The sequence below is a fragment of the Chrysemys picta genome, chromosome 4, assembly GCF_011386835.1.
Source record: "Chrysemys picta bellii isolate R12L10 chromosome 4, ASM1138683v2, whole genome shotgun sequence".
Taxonomy (NCBI): Eukaryota; Metazoa; Chordata; order Testudines; family Emydidae; genus Chrysemys; species Chrysemys picta.
In genome coordinates, this window is record NC_088794.1 from 137,567,010 (window position 1) to 137,588,821 (window position 21,812).

The following is a 21,812-nucleotide window of genomic DNA, read 5'->3' on the forward strand; positions in this document are numbered from 1 at the left end:
ACTGAGGGTAGGAAACTAATGTTTTCTGGCCTGTTGACAGTTCTAGTTTTTAAGACATACTGATACAACTACCTCTTTGAAACACTGAGGAATGTGTTGTGATGTGGTTGTATCAGCCTGGCTACTATAAAGGAGAACTCTGCCTCTCCAACCTATTAACATTCTCTGGGAGAATCCATAGAGTAGTGAATGTGGGAGAACCACTGGATATGATTTAGCTGAACTTTCAAAAAGCCTTTGAGGGGATCCCTTGCAAGAGGCTATGAAGGAAACTAAACAATCGCAGGGTGAGAGATAAAGATCTACCATAGATTAAAAATTGATTGAGAGAAAAAACAAAAAATAGGAATAATTGGCTAATTTTCAAGCTTGTCTGCAATTTACTCATGCCATATGTAGGCTTCTAGGGCAATGAGCCAGCCCTGCCACATAACCCTGGGCTATCCCCAGGTGTAGACTATTTACTCATATTACCTACAGCTTCTTTCAGGGGCCTCTCATTTCTGAAGCCTAAGTAATTTCAGTGGCAATACTTAGGATTCTTGGATCTCAGGCCTGGGTGACTCATTCTAGGTGTGGCTTCTATCAGATTTCTGTTTGGTCTTTTCCCTCACAGGTGAATGACTGTGGGAAGGGGGAAGTGTCTGCACTGACTTCCTCTCAGTCCTTGAAGTAGGTGAAACAGCCCAATGAATGGATGAGTGATAGGGAAAGGGAGCAACAAGGGAAGCAGAATGATTGTTTCCCCTTAGCTAGTACCTGCTTCTCATTGCTTTAAAGTTGCGATGCAAGGGTGGGGAATACAGTGGAGACAATGCATGGGTTTGTGGTCTGGGCTTTGCTTTCATTGATGCTGGATTACTTCCTGACATGGACGTGTTAAAACCATGTTTAAAATAGAATTTGTTCGTGCAAAGCAGATTTAAACATCAACAGGTGAAATATTTCAAGTAAGGCCTGCTCCTTTTGTATTTCCATATGGAATTTTTCATTAGTCAGTACTGGAGAACCTCGCTAATCCATAGGCTTTATTATTTTGTAGAAGAGGAAAACAACATTGAGGAAGCCATGGAGAGACTTCCAGCACACAAGAAATGTCCAAATGGTAACAAGTTGGCACAAAAGAGATTGGTTCAAAAAGTGAACAAGTGTATTCAAGTTGACATGGACTTAGAAGAGGAGTCCCTCAGTGCAGATCAGTGCACTGCTACAACTATCTGCCCTCCTGAAACTCTAACCCTTTCACGGCAGCCACTAAGAACTTCAGAGAACTCTCCATCCTCCCAGCTACCGGCCTGTTCAGCACTGCCAAGGCAGTGTGCGTCTCCACTTCCTGCTCTGCCACCATCACCACTGCCCCCACCGCCCCCTCTGTGGCCTTGCGTTGGGCGAAGTATGGTACCTATGCCACCTTCTTATCCCCCATCATGCAGTAATGCTGCACCTGATGGTGCTTCTTCTGGACATGAAAGCGAGCCTTGTCCTAAGAAGGCAAAGACACCAACATTACGAATGAAGCCATTTGACTGGCAGAAGCTTCCCTGGGATGTGGTGAGAGGTAGGTGCTTGTAACACTGCATTCATTTAATGACTTTACAACTCTTTTTAAGAAAAACATCACCACCAAAGGTTAGGCCCTGATCACCACAAGCTGCTCCAAGTAGGTGGCTCCTTACACCTGCTCTGAGTCGTGTCTCCCCTTCCCCTCCCATCAAGCATCCCACTGCATAGTGGGGCTTGAGAAACTGGGCTTTTAGTTAGTAGAAATATTTGCTTGAGTAAGAGGGCCTTGGGGGTGAAGCACAGAACTGAGAGTCATAAGATCTGTGTTCTGTTTCCAGCTCTGCTAAGTGAGGCCTTTGACATGTCACTCAACCTCTCTCTCTCTCTCTCTCTCTCTGCCTCAGTTTCTCTTCCATAAAATGGGGTTATTACAGAGGGGTGTAGAGACTTTACTAATTTAATGTTTTTAAAGATTTTTGCGTAGAAGGGTCTACAGTACTACAAATTCATTTAGAGAGCACACTAATGTTTTAGCAATGAACTTCACCAATGTGTGGTATAGGTTTTTTTTTTAACTGATGTTCTGACATTATTATTTTTGATGGAAGCAGCGAAACAGATCTTGCACTGCCAGAAAACATCAGTCACCAGCCCATTTCCAGGAGAGTTTATGCAGCCTTGGGAGTCCTTAAGTATTTTAAGCAGAGATGTTAACCTAATTTGAGCTCAATGTCCTGTGTGCGCATATTGCTACTCCGCAATATGTAGCCGATCAGCTAGAGCAAACAGAAGTTAGTAGAATCCATTCAGCTCGGTTGCTGTCTTCAGTTCATTTAATTACAAATGGCTGTAGTTTTCCTGATTTAATTAGCCTTCAAACTTTTGGGATATTGTCTGTGGGAACTGCTGCTCTTAGATAATTTCCCAGTGTTTCCCTTTTAGTAAGTAGTATTGCATTGAACATGATGTGCTGAGTTTACAGATGTCTCTGTAGCCAGTCTTATTACCTTATCTTTTTCAGAAAGTCGCTCCATGTGGGCTTCAGTGACCAGCAGCAGTGATGACGTTATAGAACCTGATTACACAAGCATAGAGCAACTCTTCTGTGTTTCACAAACAAGCCCCAAGGAGACAGCAGTACCCAAAATAAAGGAACCAAAAGAGGTACTTGGGCATGCCTCACTTCTGGCTAATGTAAAGATCATGGAAATGACCCACCTAAAATGAAAAACTTTTCTTTTTAGTTGTCTCCTGTGTTTTTATACCATAGTTGACTCTTTATTCGTATTAGCCTTTCATAACGCAGTAAGATGCCAGGGATATAGTCCCTCCCTGTGCCTTTGATAGCATATGGCATATGCTTTTAGGGCATATGATAGGCAGTGTTACAGTAAACAATATTTCATTAGTGCCAATGAAGGTTACATGCAGTCTTGTGGGTGGGTACTGACTGGGAGTCAGGCATGCTGGGGTACTCTGCCCCCTTACAGTCTTTGGACAAATGGCTTCTCCTTTCTGTGCCTCAGTTTCTCTAGCTGTAAGCAGATGATACTTGCACTCCTTTGTGAACTGATTTGAGCTTAACGTATGAAAAGTGCCATGTAAGTAATATAAACCAGATACACTAAAATCAAAAAGCCCTTGCCTATATTTTATTAAAATCAAGGAAAACGTTTCTTCTCATCTGATTGCCTTTTTTGACACAGATCACATTTATAGATATGAAGAAAAGCCTCCTCTTGAACATATTTTTGAAGCAATTTAAATGGTAAGATTTGAAGAGTACCTCAATGTTTGAATAAAATACAACCATGGTATGCAAATCAATTCAACAGTAATATTTTAGATCCCCTAAAGTATCTTTATTAGGGAGTCAAAATGTGCTTTCTTTTAAAACAGTAATGTGCCTGGCAATATATTCCTGGACCAAGTCCAGGATTGTGCTATAGGACCTAAGGGTGAATTGGCTAAGCATCCAGAAAGGGAATATTCATACATAATAACAAAGGAATCTTTCAGATTGGTGCATCTGCTGGGCATTAGTGACATAAATGTTAATTGCTGACATCAAATGTGCATGGAGATTCCTGATTGGAAGTTCTAAATCCATTTAATAATTTAAAGAAACACTTCAAGTAATTTAGACCCAAAATGTAGTCAGTCTTGAGTCATTTTTCTTTTAAGAGGAAAATAGCCTACTAATTAATAGTAGAATGTTGTCAAAATCATGTGCTGAATTAGCCCATAGGATGCTGCGAAGGGGAGGAGTTCGCAGCAGGTCCTTGGCCAAATCTCTTCCACAGAGATTTCCCCATGTGATCACATGGTGAAGGTGCACTTTCTACACACACACCATGTAACAGGACATCTCCACTGGAGCCACACTGCAATGTACTCCTACCGGGCCATGGTTACTCCAGGACCCACCTTTCAGAGGAAATCAGTACCATGGAGGGAATGTCCTGGAAAAGATAACTCAGCCCCAGCCTGTATTAACTTAGTATAAATGTTGCACTGTGTGTGTGATGTAGGGGTGGGAGGATGGAAAGAATGGCATGTAGCCCATCCAGTCACTGCTTCCTCCCTCTGCATGGACCCTAAAGGTAGAGAGAGGCCCACGTGGGATCAGAGAGAGGTTGGGATGGTGTTGCAGAGCTAGCTGACCCTGCCCTTCCATTTGTGAGTGATGAGATCCATGTAAGCGTGACCTCTTCTGCTCTCAGCTTGGTGGTCGTGCTCTACCCCAATTAGTATAGCAGCTGTGGTTTTGCAGAACCAACACCAGAATTTTTTTGGATTCAAGTCAAATGTATCTTGTTTCACCAAGTTTGGGACAGCAGGGAGAGGTCAAGAGGGGGTTTGGATAAAACATTCTGGTTTGGGCCCATCCCAAACTAGTGAAATGTCTTCATTAAAGCAAAAGGAGAGTTGTCTTTTGCTTTGACTTCTCTGAAAGGTGGCGTGGGAGGAGGGGGGAAGGGAGAGGAGGAAGCTGGCAGGGGGAGAATCTTTTCCTATGATACTAGAAACTCAACCAAATGGAGCCCTCTAGGTTCAGTGAGCAAGCCAAGTGAAGTTCAAAATGTTGCCAAGAAACATAAACAAACAAACAGTGACAAATACATCAGGCTTCTAAAATTCTTCCCGTTTTAATAATCTAAGCAGGAATGTACCAAGAACCTATCTTGACAGTTTCCCGCTTAGTATCATCCTATTTTTCTAGCACACCTATGATCCTAGAAGTAAAGGTAGGTAAGCGCAGTAGAGGGGAAAAGCAGTAACTTCCATTTGACCTTGATCCATTACTGATACAATGTTAGCTGCGGAATCGGTTCCTCTTATTTTTGGCATGTTACTCCTAGTTCTACTGTAGCTTTTAAGTCTTTCCTGCAGCTCGAATGAGGAGGTTGCTGACATGATTGAGAAAGGGGACAGGACCAAGTTTGATGCTGACACTCTGAAGCAGCTAATTAAGCTACTGCCTGAAAAGCATGAGGTATTGACACTATCTATTCATTCTTACACATCTACAGCGTGCTTGGTTCTGTATAAAATACAGACAAAGTCACAGTCCCAGCTCTTAAGATAAGAACATATCAGAGGGTGGAGATGGATGGCAGGAGAGAGATCACTTAGGTTATGTTCTTAAAACACTGGGTTTAGCACAGTGGTTCTTTTATATTGGCTGGGTGATAGTCTAATGTTAAAATATGTTAGCACTGTGGTTTTCAACCTCTTTTCATTTGCAGACCCCTAAAATTTTTTGAATGGAGGTGCAGACCCCTTTGGAAATCTTAGACTGCGGTCTGCGGACCACAGGTTGAAAACTTTTGTTCTTAGACGTAGTCTGCAGACCCCAGGGGGTTCATAGACCATAGGTTAAAAACCACTGTGTTAGCATATATATGCTTCTCTAAAGAAGCCAGATTTCCAGAGGGACTTTAGTGATAAGGAGGGAACCTTTAAGTTCAGAAGTGGCTGCCTAACTTGGGTGTATATTAATATTCATTTGTCTGGTGATAGATCCTCAGACACGGACCCCATTGTGCTGGTTGCCATACAAACACAGAACAAAAAGATGGTGTAAGCTCTTTAGAGCAGAGACCATCTATGAATTTGCACTCACAAAACGGTCCTTGCATGCTCAATTGCCCACCTTGTCCATTGAAATACTCATTGATATGTGCAGCATCAGGCAGTCACTTTTGAAAAGTGGGCTCTGTGAGTACGGAATGCAATTACCAAATGCAATTATTCGTGTTAATGGATTTATTCCTTGTTAGACAGAGAACCTGAAATCCTGCAAAGAAAAAGCAAAACTAGCAAATGCAGACCAATTTTATCTCCTCCTCCTCAAGATTGCTAGGTAAGGGAAATCTTCACTGGTGGGTGTGTGAGTGTGTGTGTGAGAGAGTTTTTTTTCTCTCTCACTCTCTGTCAACATGGATCATCCCTGGGGACTAAGCCCACAACACTAGAAGCATGTGCCTCTCCTGCTTAACCTTAAGTAGCAACTCCTCTATTTGTAGCTGTAGTAGACTCCTTTCTTCTCTGCACCGGCCACTGTCAGGGGTCCCATAATATACACTAAATAGTGGATTATGTGTGTGCCAGGCAGTGTTTGACCAGAGGAGCAGCCTTCCTGAATTAACTGGGCAGACTGGCAGACATACTGTCATCTTTGTACTATTTATGAGAACACTGTGATGTTGTAAATTGTAGTGATGTTCTACAAAAAATCTGAAGGTTTGACTATTCTGCATTCACAGAGAGACTGTTTTTAACTTTCTGCAAAATGCTGTAGAAATGTTTGTATCTGTCTCGAACTGCATTTATTGCTTTAAAATAACCCCTTTAAAATGCTTTCTTGGCTATTCGAACATTCGTATACATTACTGTGGATCACTGAGCAGGATTCAGGATTTCCATGCTGGCAAACACTGCCTCTCATTTAAGAGGAGAAGCACAAACCCCAGACAAAGCTGTATAACAGGAAGCAGTGTGGTTTAGTGGACTGGGACTCAGGAAACATGGGTTCTATTCCCAGGTCTGCCACTTGCCTGCTGGGTGACCGTGGGCAAATCATTTCACCTCCCTATGCTTCAGTTTCCCCATTTGTAAAGTGCTTTGAGATCTACTGATGGGAAGTGCTAAGTGTTATTATTTTATTACCATAACTGCTATGATGTGTTTCTCTTGCATAGGTTGCAATATGATGTTGCCTTTGTGGGTGTTCTGGTGGGAGGGGGCATGATAATTGTTTATAGGACACTTGTCTAAATGTCTAAAACATTTGATTTATTTGTTTGATTTATTTGTAATCTAATCCAATGAGGGAAATATCTCATGTGGTGGCATTAAGAGAACAAGATAACACTTGCGCTGGTCTTAGTTCAGCAATGTGTTGCTGTCATGCTAGACGTGCTTCAGCTAAGCACATCTGTATTTCTTGCATTGACTTTCTCTTTTAGCTACCAGTTGCGAATTGAATGTATGCTGTTATGTGAAGAGACAAGCAGTCTGTTAGATTTGCTATGGCCTGAAGCACAAATGATCAGGAGAGCCTGTGAAAGTAAGTGGGATGCAATTGTATCAGTGCTTTGTGCTAAGAGCCAAGTGAAAACTCACCATTAGTTGAAATGGAATGACACCTAGGCCGAGTGAGTCTCTTATTATCGAACAGGAAGCTCTGTGGGAGCACTAGCCACAGATTCCCATTTCTGGAATAATGCAGAACTGCAATTTGTACAGTTCAGCTGTGAGATGGAACACACAGAATGGGGGAATGCTTCTAGCAGATTGTGAGTAAAATATAGGTGTGCTGACTAACTCCTACCAAAGATCTCCACTAGTGAGGGGGAAGGTCCCAAATTCTACATATAGACGATTTGTTCTTTGTTTTAATGTCGGCTCATTTTTTGTGTGTGCAAAAACCATCACTTTTTTTTAACCATTGGGAACATGCACAGAAAAACACCTGATGTTGACCCTTTTGGCTTGATGCACTTCAGAAATTGTTCAAGCAGTTCTTCCTCCTATTGATTAATTTATACACCGACATATTCTAAACGTAAAGGGAAGATCAACTTTCCACGCAACTATACAGCCCAAGCCTACTTGGGACACTTTTATTCAACTTATTTATTCCTGTTTCTTTTTACATGCACAAACGAATTCTATGTCTGGCATGTTTCCAAAGCCATAAAAATACTGGCCCTGCATAATCTGAGAAAAGACCTTTGTGCAAGCCCTGTTTAAACTTCAGGAAAATCCAATTTCAAAGTCCTTCATTGAATTTATTTAAACCATCCATTTTAATTTTTTTAGCACTTCTTACCAGTCACCGGCTGCCCATTTTCTGTCTGTTGATTCTTAAAGTTGGAAACTTTCTGAACTATGTAAGTAAGGCTTTTAAAAATAATTACATTTTGATAGATGGCAAAATATAATTGCAATCCAGTCTTCTGCGTATGTATAAAATAAAAATAACAAAAATTGAATCATGGAGCTTTTTTTAAGCTGAAACAAGGATTTTATTTGATTTTATCTATCTTTTAGGGGCGTCACACTGGAGATGCTGGTGGTTTTAAAATTAACACTTTGCTCAAACTAACTGAAACCAAAGCAAACCAAACTCCTATTACTCTGCTCCACCATATTTTGGAGGTACCACTGCAGTTTCTTACTGGGAAGTTAGTCTTGCATGTAATATATTTCCAGACGTACAATCAGCTAATGTTAATGTGATCTAATTTAAAATGTACCTCACTTACATTTTAAGATCTGCTCCTGCACCTGTTGTTGACAAAGGGAGATTTGCCATTGATCTCAGTGAGGACAGGATCAGATCCATATACAGTACCATCTAAATTCTACCGAGGTCCTATTCTTGACTTAACGTATAAAGGGCCATACTGAGTCAGACCAATGGTCCATCTAGCCCAGAATGCTGTCGTACGACAGTGGCCAGTGCCAGATACTTTAGAGGGAATGAACAGAACAGGAGAATTTATCAAGTGATCCGGCCTCTGTCGTCCAGTACCAGCTTCTGGTAGTCAGAGGCTTGGGGACATACCGGAACATGAGGTCGAATCCCTGACCATATTGGCTAATAGCCATTGATGAACCCATCCTCCATGAACTTATCTTTTTTGAACCCACTTATATTTTTGGCCTTCACAACATCCCCTGGCAATGAGTTCTACAGGCTGACTGTGCGTTGTGTGACAAAGTACTTCCTTGTTTGTTTTAAACCTGCTGCCTATTAATTTCTTTGGGTGACCCCTGGTTCTCATGTGAACGGGTGAATAACACTTCCTTAGTCACTTTCTCCACCCATTCATGATTTTGTAGACCTCTAAAATATTGCCCCTTAGTCAGGGGTGGATTAGGGTTTTGTGGGGCCCCTGGGCCAGAGGAAGTTGGGGCCCCTCCCCACCTCTTCCGCTTGCAGTCCCCCCGGGCTCCTGCCAGGGTGCGGGGGCTTGCAGGAGTGCTGGGTGGGTGGAGTGGGGCAAGCCCCGGCTCCCTGGCTGGAGTGCAGGGCGGGTGGAGTGAGGCAAGCCCCCATGTCTCAATCCTGCTCCCCAGCAGGAGCGCCGGGCGGGTGGAGCTGTCAGAGTGCAGGGGCCCCCATTTTTCTGGGACCCCCCCCAATTGGCCGGAGCCCATGGGCACGGGCCCAATTGGGCCAATGACTAATCTGCCACTGCCCTTAGTTGTCTCCTTTTTTCTTATCTGAACAGTCCCAGGTTTTTAACCTCTCTTCATATGCCCTCTCTTCATATGCCCTCTGTTCCATGCCCTTAATCATTTTTGTTGCCTTTCTTTGTATTCCAATTCCAATATCTTTTTTTTTTTTTTGAGATGGGGTGACCAGAACAGCCCACAGCATTCAAGGTGTGGGCGTATCATAGATTTATATAGTGGTTTTATGATCTTTTGTCTTATTTTCTATCCCTTTCCTAATGGTTCCCAACATTGTTAGCTTTTTCGACTGCTGCTGCACATTGAGTGAATGTTTTCAGAGAACCACCCACAATGACTTCAGCTCTTTCTTGAGTGGTAACAGCTAATTTAGACTCCATCATGTTGTATGTATAGTTGGGATTATGTTTGCCACTATGCATTACTTTGCATTTATCAGCTTTGAATTTCATCGGCAGTTTTGTGAGATCCCTTGATAACTCTCCGTAGTCAGCTTTGGACTTAACTATCTTGAGTAATTTTGTATCATCTGGAAACTTTGCCACCTCACTGTTTACCTCTTTTCCCAGATCATTTCCCTGGATCACCCTTGTCCACATGCTTGTTGACACCCTCAAAGAATTCTAATAAATTGGGGAGGCATGATTTCCATTTTCTAAAAGCTTCTTTAATGTAATATCTCCTTGCTGCTCCTTTTGTCTCCTCTTCCTATCTTTGCACCTTCATTCATGCTATTCTCATGCTAGGGCCAATCTACCAAATGAAATGGATTTTCTGTCCTCTATTAGTGAGAGACTGAAGGTCAGGTTCTTGCATCGCACGGGATGGCTGGTGAACATTGGCCACAAGCCCTGGTGAGCATCACCCCAGTGAAAGGTGATCCTGCAAGTGGCAGAGAGCTGGAACAGAGGCTTGTATGGCCCACATTCTCTCTGGTGCTGGCAAGGCAGGAAAAGGGGGTGTGGTTAGAAGAAAGGTGTCTTCAGGATGCTCCTTTGCCATGCCATTCCTGGGTTGCATTTTTTGCCCCCTTGTAGGTGTAATAGACCAGCGCAAGTCAGAACAGTCATCAGGTTGCTTTGTCAACACAGTGCAAATGGAGAGCATCTATAGGAACATACTAGGGTCAGAGCAATTCAAAGGAAACTTTACACATACACCTCTGATTTGACTTCTATGTGTTTTAGCTCTGCCCAAGAATCTGTTTCAAGAAGTGTTTCTTGTTAGGTATGTGGAGGATCTAGCATGGAGCACTTACTATAAGATGCAGCGTTTACCCTATATGTACCAATTATCAGATTACAACATAGTAGAGTTAGATAAACTGATATTCCCTGTATGTACAACTATGAGACTGTTTAAATCAGTATAGTAATAATAGGGCTAAACTTACCCCAATATGTGTAAACCGTACTTTCTCAGTTCTCACTTTTTTAAATTAACTGTCTCGGTGCCCAAATGTATAAGGAAATGCACTATATAAAATAAACAAATTTCACTTACATTTTAGGAAGTTGAAAAAAACCATCCGGATCTACTACAGCTTCCCAATGACCTTGAATGTGTTTCAAAGGCAGCAGGGTATGACTCTTTTTTTTTTTTTTTTTTTTTTTTTTAAATCTTTAATGTGGGATTCATAAAAGTACTTAGTCACATAAACCCCAGATTTAGGTGCCTAAAACAGGGACGTAGGCACTCAAGTCCCAGTTTTGGCTCTACTGCAATCTGCAGAACTCCTGTCGAACCCTTTAGACACCTAAACTTGCTCTGAGTCTATGTTTCCAGAGTCAGATTTCCCAAAGTGTCTATAATTCTGCCTCTGAACATGTGCACTGCTGCAGACTGCCTAATCCTCCAGAGTGATTTCACAAACCAGTGGGAGCTGGGCATTTGGCTGCATAAGTCATACGCAGGGCCTGATCTGACCAGTAGGCATGCTCAGAGGCATCCTGCTGGATCGGGTCCGATTAAAAATTTGGCTGGATGAGGAGCCGCTGCCATCTGCCTTATAACTTTGTAGCTCAATGGTTGGAGCACTTGCCTGGGATATGGGAAAGCCAGGTCCCATTTCCCCCTTCTCAGGCAAAAGTGGAGAAAGGATGTAAACAGGGGGCTCTCACCTCTCAAGAGCAGTGCTCTAACCACTGAGCTATGGGATATTCTGAGGTGGGGCTCCCTCAGTTAGAATCATAGAATATTGGGGTTGGAAGGGACCTCAGGAGGTCATCTAGTCCAACCCGCGGCTCAAAGCAGGACCAATCCCCAGACAAATTTTTGTCCCAGATCCCTAAATGGCCTCCTCAAGGTTTGAACTCACAACCCTGGGTTTAGCAGGCCAATGCTCAAACCACTGAGCTATCCCTCCCCCTTTCTCCTGCTAAAGCTATTCCACTATGGACAAATAATGAAAGAGAGACTGGACCCAGGGTCTCACCTTTTACGGGGGTGACCATAACCACTGGACTACAGAGTAATTTTCTTTCTCTCTTTTGCCCAATGACTAAGTATTTATCCAAAGAGGAACACAGTCATTGAGGGAACATCACATCAGAATTAACATTATAATTGGTGCTGATTTATGCTATATGCATTCATAGAAACTGTATTCTAGGAGTCTGATGTTTTCCTTGCAGCTAGTCACTGAAAGAAACTCCATTTGGAGATGGACTTACATGGTCAAGCAGTTGCTAAATAATTAAATGCAAAGCGCATACTAATTTTAAGAAAATAGGGAGCATTTTGGCTTTAGCTTAAATTCTGAAGAAGTAGCTTGCTAATGCTGTTGGAAGGTAAAAGAATAAATATCCCATTACCTAAAGCTCAAATATGAGTATTGTTAGTATAAATATGCTCATCATATATTTATTAATTTAATGGTATTGGGGTTAAGCCACTCCGTGAGAATTTTCAAAACAAATTGCAAACCAAAAACCCTGTTGATTTAAATAGATATCCAGGTTTTCATTTGTAAATATGAAAGGAGGGGTGGCTTTAATGCTGCTTTAGCGGTTTATGTTTGGATGTACAGTACAATTCTGCCTCATGTTATGTGGATACAATGCTTTGCCTTTGATTTGATAATCAGAAACTGGAAGGTATGTTGGGACCCCTATGCTGCCGCCACATATGCTTTTGAGGTTCCCCATGAGTACAGAGGTCCACCCATTGGGATGCTATTGCAGGATTGGGATTTTACATCCTTCCTCTGTTAACAAAACAGGCTAGTCATTATATTGTTTGCGATCCTCTTGGTTTACTACCTTCCTGTGCAATTTTCAGAACCAACTTTGAAGTTATGAAGGCAGAGGCAGATGCCCATTTAAAGAAACTTTTGAAAATTGAACATAACATGTCATCAATAGATGATTTAAAAGCACAGTATGGAAAATCTATTCAAGTAAGTGACATGGGTCTGATCCATCTCATGCTTCCCTCTTCCAAGATGTCCTATATCTCTAGGAGGTCACAAACAGGTCAGAAGAAAGCTAAAATTAAGCCTAGGTTTCTACAGTATACAGATGTACCACTGCGGCATGACATCGTCTAGAAAAGCAGAGGAGTTATTTCTGTTTTTTTACTTGAAAAACTGTTCACATTCCTGAAGAACAAAAAGGTTCTTTCGTATGCATTTATAAGCATTGATTATCATGGGTCCAATCTAACTCTGCTTAACTTAACATAACAGGATCAGGCCCTTCCTGTGGTTAGAAAGTAGGTGCATCTTAAACAAAACTAAACCCTTGTATATGTATTGCACATCTCCAAAGTAAATAATTCACTATCACACCATCCTTCAGAGACTGTCATATTATAAAGAGATACTCTTAAAGCAGGGTAATATTAATTAAGGGCATGGAGGCAGTCGTGTTCCTCAAATCTTCTGCTTAGCCATGTAATGCTGGCCAAGAACGCCAAGTGGTCATGTTGTGACAGTGACACTATATGATGTGTTAGGGGTAGGTGAGGTTCTCCAATAGTTACACACTTTTGAGGAAAACAACAAGTAATGTAATTACAAGCAAAGTAGCATTCTGTAACTAGTTCTAACTTTCCAGGAATTGCTGTGTTTCCAAAGCAAGCAGTACTTAGAGTTCTGTCTGATTTTTCTAAAAGCTATTGCACTGATTTGTTAACAACTTTGCCCCTCCCCTTGAGACTTCCGGGTAATTGAGATGCATGTTGCTTTTAACCTGAATAAATTGCATTGTAAATATGCCTCAGGGCCATATAAACCGTTGGAAAGAGCTGGAGGAGGAGCTTGCCACCATTGAAAAGAAGAAGGCAGAACTTGCAGACTACCTCTGTGAAGATCGAAACAAATTGTCATTAGAAGATGTGTTTAACACAATGAAAACCTTCAGGGATTTATTTATCAAGGCACTAAAGGTGGTTTACACTTGTGAATAATTAGGGCTAGATTGTGATTTGAACTTATCACCCATGCATGGAAGTATGAATTACCCTTCCCTTCTAGGCCCCTTTACACCAATATATGGGCTACCCAGACCTTGGATTTGAGTGCATAGGAGTCAATGGGGCTATTCACCTGCTTATGTTCCCCCCACCTCCAAGCAGGTGTGCAGAGAATGGGTGAACAAACTACTACAAAAATCCACTATTTGTAACAAAGAATTAAGGACGCTCCAATCTCTTGGCCTCTCCTTAAATGACTGGCTGGCCTCAGTGAAGTAAAAGCTAGCGATGTGTAAAAGTGAGTAAGCAAAACTGATACATTTTTAGAAGGGAGTAAAATCTTACTGAATAGCAAGATTCAAAACATGGTAGGGAAGGCCTACCCGGTGTTTACTCTGAAGAGCCTTCATTCTACCACTCATCCCAACAGCCCAGTGACTGAGCCACAGCAGTGGGTATCAAGTGAAGAAGCATGTTTGGAATAGCTTTTGCTTATAACTGCAAATATCTCCGTCAGCTCTTCTCCAGTTAACTTTTCTCTTAGATGTTTTATTTCACGTTCTCTCTGGATGTTTGGATGTAGGAAAACCAAGAAAGGAAGGAACAAGCTACAAAGGCAGAGAAAAGAAAGAAACTGCTTGAAGAGGAGGAAGCTAAGCGGCAAAAAGGAGAATATGGAAATATCAGTAAGTCTCACAAAAGTATTTTGGAATTATTTGCTACTTTTAAGGAGAATGTATGTCTCTATAGATGTGGATGATCTGATTTGTGACTGAAAAAGCATTGGTTAATTTTCTAAGTCCTTGGCATACTTATTCCATCAGATATGGAAGAAATAAAAAAAAAACCACTAATTTTGAAGCCCTTTTCACACAAGGATGATAAAAATGTACACACCTCTTTTCTTACACCCCTCACAATGGGGCTAGAGCTAAAAATAATCACTCACGGTAAACAATGCATTAGCAGAAATAGAGGCTAATTTCAGTTTGGAGGCTTCTGATTTCTTTGCATTTCTTTTAACACTCATTTGCATCTTTTTAGGATATGACTCTGTTAAGGAATATTTGAAACTAAGCTGTGTTGGGCAAAGCACATGTTACTCTTCCCCTTCTCCTCCTCCTCTCCCCCCCCCCCCCCGCATCCCCTTCCCCCCGATTAGGGCTCTGATTCAGCAAATGCTTAAAGTTAAGCACATGCTTTGCTGAATAGGAACTGGATGACTTGCATTCTTAAAGTTAAGCATGCACCTAAGTGATATGCATTTTAGTGTAAATGTGTGCATGTTTAAATTTAAAATTCCATTTATATTTTAAGTTCACTTTACATGAAGGTTTGTGCCAGTAAAATTTGATCACTTGATTGTTCCGAGATTGAATGTAAAAGGAGTATTAGCACAGCTGAACGGGATTCATGTAAATGTTTGATTGGATGTTCACACACAAATATCTTGCATTTTTCAACAAGCTCTGAGTAAGAATCTGTGACCAAAAAAGCTCAATTCTTCTTTAGTCCTATTTGTTTTAACATCTATTCCAGTTACTGATCTTTAGAAACTTCTTCTAAAGAAAAATCTGAATGTTGATAACCAACCACAAGAGGGCCAAGATTGTCATTGGACAGACTGTATTTCCAATATGTTGTGTCATTAGCACGTAACAGTACATTTAATGTAAACTTATATTTAATATAGTCTTACTAATTAGAATAATCTACATTTTACTGTAAATACAAAAAGTAATTTAATATATTGGAAAGTTACTTAAATATAAAATTAAGAGTGAAATTTACCCCCTATGCAGAGAGACAGCACAAGGCCCTCTGCACCATTTAAGCTCTCCAAATTGGGTTTAAGAAGGATTCAAGCAGTGTTGGCCCACTGTATCAGGGTGAATTTCATTCTATATGGGTATAACAGAACAAGGAGTAATGATCTCAAGTTGCAGTGGAGGAGGTTTAGGTTGGATATTAGGAAAAAACTTTTTCACTAGGAGGGTGGTAGCACTGGAATGGGTTACCTAGGGAGGTGGTGGAATCTCCTTCTTTAGAGGTTTTTAAGGTCAGGGTTGACAAAGCCCTGGCTGAGATGATTTAGTTGGGAATTGGTTCTACTTTGAGCAGGGGGTTGGACTAGATGACCTCCTGAGGTCCCTTCTAACCCTATTCTATGATAACTCAAACATGAGTTAGGAATCTGGACTGAAGTTTCTTCCTCACTATTTATTGCAGAAAACTGTATGCCTAGCTACTTCAGCACTTGTGGGCATTCTTAGCTGCAATTCCTATTCACATTGACTTTTATTAAAGTAAGCTGGGGGACTATCAGCTCTGATAAAGTTAGAACCTGGGTGTTATTTAAGCTCCTCTGAAAATTCCCATCCTATGTATACACCTAGACATTTTAGAATCATGGTAATGGTGTTTTGGGTTGTTTGTTTGAAATATATGAACTAGATTTCTGTTTTAAGGAGGAAAAATTGGATGGCAATGGATTAAGTGAAGTCCTATTAGCATGTACTGACTGGATTCTTAGGCCTTGATCCAGCAGAGAGTTAAGCACATGCTTAATTTTGCTCAGTGAGTAGTTCTATTGGAGTCAATAAGACTACTCCTATTGTATAAAGTTAATTAAGTGCATAAATCTTTGCAGGATTGGGACCTTAATCTTTGATTTACTGACACAAATGACTGTCACAAGTTCCTTCAAGCCAATATCTGGTTTCTGTATCTGTGCATATAATTGAGGATCACATATCTGCAGATGAGAGACAGGCCCTTAGCTGTAGCGGTCTCTCAGGATTTCAGAGTGCACTGCATCAAAGTATTTTGATATGTATTATAATCTCATTCTTTATAGTTCAAAAAGGAGCTGAGAGACCAGAAGCATGTATCACTGATGCCTTATTAGTAGATATAAGGAAAGGCTTTCAGCTATGGAAAACTACTAGGAACAAGTCTGAGCCAGAAATTGTTCCCAAAACCTCGCCTACTGAAACTGGTAAGAGTACAGACCCAACTGCACTTGCAATGTGGCTACAACTATTAAACTCTAGTCTTCCATTACACAATGCTAAAAAGATATAGGTTAGGATTTTCAAAGAAGCCCAAAGGAGTTAGGAAGCTAGCTCTAAGGTGACCAGATGTCCCGATTTTATAGGGACAGTCCCAATTTTGGGGTCTTTTTCTTATATAGGTTCCTATTTACCCCCCCCCCCCCACGTCCCACTTTTTCACACTTGCTGTCTGGTCACCCTAGCTAGCTCCCTTTGAATTTCAAAGGAATTTAGGTACCTAGCTCCTTTAGGCTACTATTGAAATCTCAGATATAAGTGATTTTATTTGCATTATTTTTGATGCTTTATAATGGACAAGAGATTCTTTCTCTGCTGCTTCATTTTTCTTTAGCTTCTGTTACTTCAGCTTCCATTACCTGAAGTTACCAGACAGTTACATTGTTGAAGTGCCTCACAACAGCTTGCTTCAAGGAACTAGTCTATATATTATGTGTGCAAGATGCTGAAATATTTGTTTTGATTTAGTTAATCAAGTGAGAAAGATGAGCTTATTTTAATGCAAACATGCATATATGCACTTTCCTATTATTTCTTTTGTGCCGTATTAGTTAGAATTTTATATGAACTAATTTAATTACATGTCTTGTATTGCCAGTATTGAAAAGAATGTCTTTCATATCGGACTGTCTAATGACAAGTGTAAGTAACACACATCTGGTGGTAACTTATATTCATATTATTTTTATACAAAAACTAGTAGCAGAAAGTAAAATTCCATTAAATTGATGAAAAGCAATACAGAGTTCAGTGTATGGTACAGAAGTTCCACTGAATTATAAGGGCCTGTCCTGCCGTCTTTGTGCTCTCAAACCAGCCACTGACTTCTGGAGCTGCAGAAGCAGACCCCAAAACCAGTTTCTTAAGCAGTGCTAAGTTTTAATGAGGGCCAAATTCTCCAGCCCTTAGGCAAAATTCCAATTGTCTTCAGCAAGAAAGGACTTCAGCATTTGGTCCTTAAATAATAAACTCACAGATGTCAAAATGGTCCGCATCAATTGGAGAAGTGTGACTAATTGTCCACCCTTATCTACTACTTACAATGGTGGAAGAATCCAAGCTGCAAGTAAAACCAGTTGAAGGGAAATGTAGTTTTGTTGTTTGCTTCTTGTTTCCTCTTTGATCATTGATTTGCAGTGATAAAGTGTAATTGTGGTGAAAAAGTACAAAGAATAGGCTGCAGGAAACAAGACACAGAAACTGAGTGTCTGATAATTAGTACTTTGAAATATACTGTAAAATAGAATATTGACTGTTTATTAATGGAGCATTGTTTAAAAATAGGTATACATTGTATTGTTTTCTATTTGTACTTGATGCATATTTTGTTCTTGTCTTTGTTCATCTCAGTACAATGCTAAACAAAGTTGCCTGTTGTGTATGTTTTGTTTTCTATTAAGAAAAAAATGGTCATGGTCATTCTTTTACTAAACTGAGCCCTCCTGGTCTCTCTAAACACACTCCTTAGGTCTCAGGCCTCTAGAGATCACCTGTCTCTCAGGAATCACATGATTCTCTCACTCTCAGACCTGGCTCTGGGTTGCAGTCCCTTAGTACTAACTGTGATTATCTCAACCGGTCTGACCTAGACACAGACCCTGCAGTCCTGTATCTTCCAGGGTAATGACAGTGTTAATCAGTGACCAAACAGCCTTCTGAAAGCAAAGTATCATTTATTTACAACAAAAGAATTTCAGAGAAAACAGATGTTGAAAACAATGATCAACCCTATATATATGTCTGCTTACAAGGTATCCAACCATCTCACGCATGGGAACCCTGGAAAAATTCCGTAGACTCTTCCACAGTGCCCCCTCTGTCAGCTTGTGTCCCTGTCAGAGTTCATTGGCAACACCCTGCACAGCCCCTGGCAACTCACTCCCTTCCTTTTCCTCAGAAGGCTTTGTAACTGTTTAGTGTTGTTTTGATCCCTAGCCTCCAAGCCTGATATAACAGCTGTGTCGCTTTTGTCTAGTCAGAGCTTGGAAACCTGCCATTGTTTGGTAACTGCCCCACAATGTTTGCTGGGAGGTTGCTTATCTGAAACCACTGTGTTGCCTTACTGTTTATTCTTCCCACAGTCCCCTATTAAGCATTCATACAGGAAAGTCTAGTAATTCCAATATACAATACCTTCCCCTCACTGACCAGTCACATATCATGTTCATCAAATGGTTATGTTTCAGTACATCATTACATATCAGCTCCATGTCTGTTACACTCCCTCTCTTCTTTTCTTGAATGCTTTGACAGATAGGGAATTAATTTAAATCTCAACGTTCTTAACTATTATCTTAGGCAGAAGACTTTGAGAAAAACCTCAGTGTAGACAAGATTGGGTGTGTGCATATGAGCCTAAATCATTCTAAATATACTAGGAATCGTGTAATTTCTATAGAAAGTGTGAAGATTGTGTGATCCATCCCCCAGGTCCTACAAATTCATATGGGTCCATGTGACCAAGAAAGTTTAGTATTCAACACACACCAAGCCACACTCACACAATGATAGAGAACCATGTGCATGAGACTGGAACGTGTTCTGTGCTCTTCCATCCACCTTTCCCTCAGCAACACAGCCCCATGAGTCTCAAGCCAAAAGCTGTTATGTCCATTCCCTCCCACCGTACAGACACAATCCCTTGCGTCTCAGGTATTAATGTGCATGTGTGAGCCCTACAGTGACACAGCCCCCTCAAGGGGTGCTGGAACAATTTGTATAATGGGGGTGCTGAGAGCCATTGAACCAAACCGTAAACCTTGTATATTACAGAAACCACTTCAAGCTAAGGGGTGTGGCAACACCCCCCACACCTCTAGTTCCAGCACCTGTCTACCACAGGCTGGAGTGTCTGTCTGTCACCAGTCAGGGATGTCACTTGCTATGGGGAAAAAAGGCAGCAGTTGCCCTTCTGACATTTATTCCTCCTCCCCTGACTTTTAATAGGTTCATATGCTCTACTTTTTGCTCCACCACCATTCCAGCATTTTCAGGATATAATATAATCATGTATAACATTATATATGATGACACACCCTTGCCACCCTCCTCACACAGACAGAATTTGCCTGAAATGATTCCCCTGTCCCCAGTGACACAGCCTCATATGCCTCAGGCTCGAGTGCGTGTGTCCAGTGACACAACCCCTAGTGCCTCAGGCTGGAGAGGGGGAGAGAGAGTGTGTGTGTGTGTATGTGTGTGTCCAGTAACACAACCCCTGGTGCCTCAGGCTGGAGAGGGGGAGAGAGAGCGAGTGTGTGTGTGTGTGTGTGTGTCCAGTAACACACAACCCCTGGTGCTTCAGGCGAGAGTGAGTGTGTGTCCAGTAACACAACCCCGGTGCCTCAGGCTGGAGAGGGAGTGTGTGTGTGTGTGGTGGTGGTGTGGGGGGATTGTCCAGTAACACAACCCCTGGTGCCTCAGGCTGGAGAGGGAGTGTGTGTGTGGTGGTGGTGTGGGGGGGTTGTCCAGTAACACAACCCCTGGTGCCTCAGGCTGGAGAGGGAGTATGTGTGTGTGGGTGTAGCGTGTCTAGGGACAGTCCCGTGTGTGTGTATGTCCCGAGCCGGTCTCGGAGCCCGGGTGCCCCTCACTGCCCGCCCCCACCCCTCCCGCGGTCCGGGCTGGCCGGGCCATGGGCAGGTGGCTCGCGCGTCAGCGCGCGGGGCGGGCTCGGGGCCCGGCTAAAGGGGCGGCGGGCCCGGCGGGGGAGCGCGCACACAGCTGGGCTCCGGGGCGGGCGGCGCTGAGCGAGCCAGGCAGGCCCCATGGCCGCCAGCCGGGCGTCCAACGGCCGCGCCGCGCACCCCAGCGCGGGGCTCAAGCGGGCGCGCAGCGAGCCGGGAGGCAGCAGAGTGACCGTGGTGCTGGGGGCGCAGTGGGGGGACGAAGGCAAAGGGAAGCTGGTTGACCTGCTGGCCACCGAGGCGGATATCGTCTGCAGGTGCCAGGTGGGTGCAGGGCGGCGGCGGCCGGGGAGCGGGGCCATGGTGGCTCGCAGGGGGCAGCTCCGTGGCTCTCTTCTGCTCTGTGGCGTCTTGCTTGTCTCCTGGCGTGTTTACCCTGGTGCCTTTACTGTGCTTTTCCCTCCGGTTTTCCGTTTCTCTTCGCCTCGCTTTTCTTTAGCTCTTGTTCTGTCTTTTCCCCCCTCTGGCATCTTCCTTCCTCTCCTTTTCCCGGATCCCTTTTCTCTTCCTCCCTTTTCTCTGCCTTTCGGTTTCCCCCTTTTCTCTTTCTATCTCCAGTTTTTTTATTCATTCTATCTATCTAATCTATCTATCTATCTATCTAATATCTTTCTCTTTATTTGTCTATCTTTGATCTCTGTCCATCTCTGATATTTCTCTTTGTCTATCTCTGATCTCTGTCTGTATCTGATCTTTATCTGCCTCTGCCATCTCTCCATCTCTGATATCTATCTGATATCTTTCTCTTTATCTCTCTGTTTCTGCCATCTCTTTGCCATCTCTCTCTCTCTCTCTCTTCTCTTTTCTTTTCAGCACATTCGCATTGTTTCTCTCTCCTCTTTCCCCCCACTCTCTCATTCCCTGTTTTACTTTCTCTCCCTTGCCTCTGTGCTCGAGGAGGAGGTGTGATTCTTCTCCAGGATTGGGCTGGGACCCTTCCCCCTCCTCTGGTTGCAGATTAAAATGTCACTGGGAAAGAAAAAGTCCTGAACTATAAATATAAATAGCTGACCGTTCATGATAAGAGACACAAGATCCCGATGTTCAGACAGGCATGGGCAGTGTCTGAGCAAGGCGTCTGCTGCCGTCTGATAGCGACCCATCGGCTGGCTGGGGAGGGGATGCATGCAGCAGGTGTCAGATGATTGCCGCTTGGAGAAAAGGTTGCCTAAGGTGACCGGAGGTCGGAGCAGCTAGAGTTTCCCGGTGGCCTGCCCTCTCCCCTCCTTGCACTGTGTCCTCATGATCCATGGATGCTTCCCCTTTGGAAAATTCATCTGGCTGGGTTCTGCTGGAGCCCTACATTTCTGTAATTATATGTAGCAGGTCCCAAGATCTTTCGTTTAGCAGCCATTTCCACTCAGTTGACCACTTGCACTTAATGGATTTAATACTACTCCAGTTTTGTTATTGTGTAAGGGAGAAATTACTA

At 42.5% G+C, this 21,812-nt stretch overlaps 2 protein-coding genes across 9 annotated transcripts in view; both read left to right on the forward strand.

Moving 5' to 3' along the window:
- Positions 1 to 541: 541 nt before the first annotated feature.
- LOC101951747 (inverted formin-2-like) lies at positions 542 to 18,060 on the forward strand. 8 transcript variants are annotated; one of them, XM_065593723.1, is made up of 14 exons: positions 542 to 672; positions 1,043 to 1,558; positions 2,525 to 2,667; positions 3,210 to 3,271; positions 4,885 to 4,999; positions 5,787 to 5,869; positions 6,975 to 7,075; positions 7,831 to 7,901; positions 8,062 to 8,169; positions 10,721 to 10,791; positions 12,490 to 12,607; positions 13,432 to 13,596; positions 14,207 to 14,309; positions 16,481 to 18,060. In XM_065593723.1, exons 2-14 carry the CDS (start codon positions 1,069 to 1,071, stop codon positions 16,705 to 16,707), a joined length of 1,857 nt encoding a protein of 618 aa, XP_065449795.1. In that variant the 5' UTR covers positions 542 to 672; positions 1,043 to 1,068; the 3' UTR covers positions 16,708 to 18,060. The 8 variants fall into 8 exon arrangements, with proteins under 8 accessions (XP_065449795.1, XP_065449797.1, XP_065449796.1 ...); XM_065593721.1 differs by having other exon boundaries at positions 561 to 1,558; positions 16,481 to 16,621; positions 17,029 to 18,060; XM_065593722.1 differs by having other exon boundaries at positions 561 to 950.
- Positions 18,061 to 20,387: 2,327 nt separating this feature from the next.
- ADSS1 (adenylosuccinate synthase 1) overlaps positions 20,388 to 21,812 on the forward strand; it is a 45,383-nt gene continuing 43,958 nt past the window's right edge. Inside the window, exon 1 of the mRNA XM_005285808.5 lies at positions 20,388 to 20,644. Coding sequence (XP_005285865.1) covers positions 20,462 to 20,644 — 183 coding nt within the window. The 5' untranslated portion in view covers positions 20,388 to 20,461. The remainder of the gene's footprint in view (positions 20,645 to 21,812) is intronic.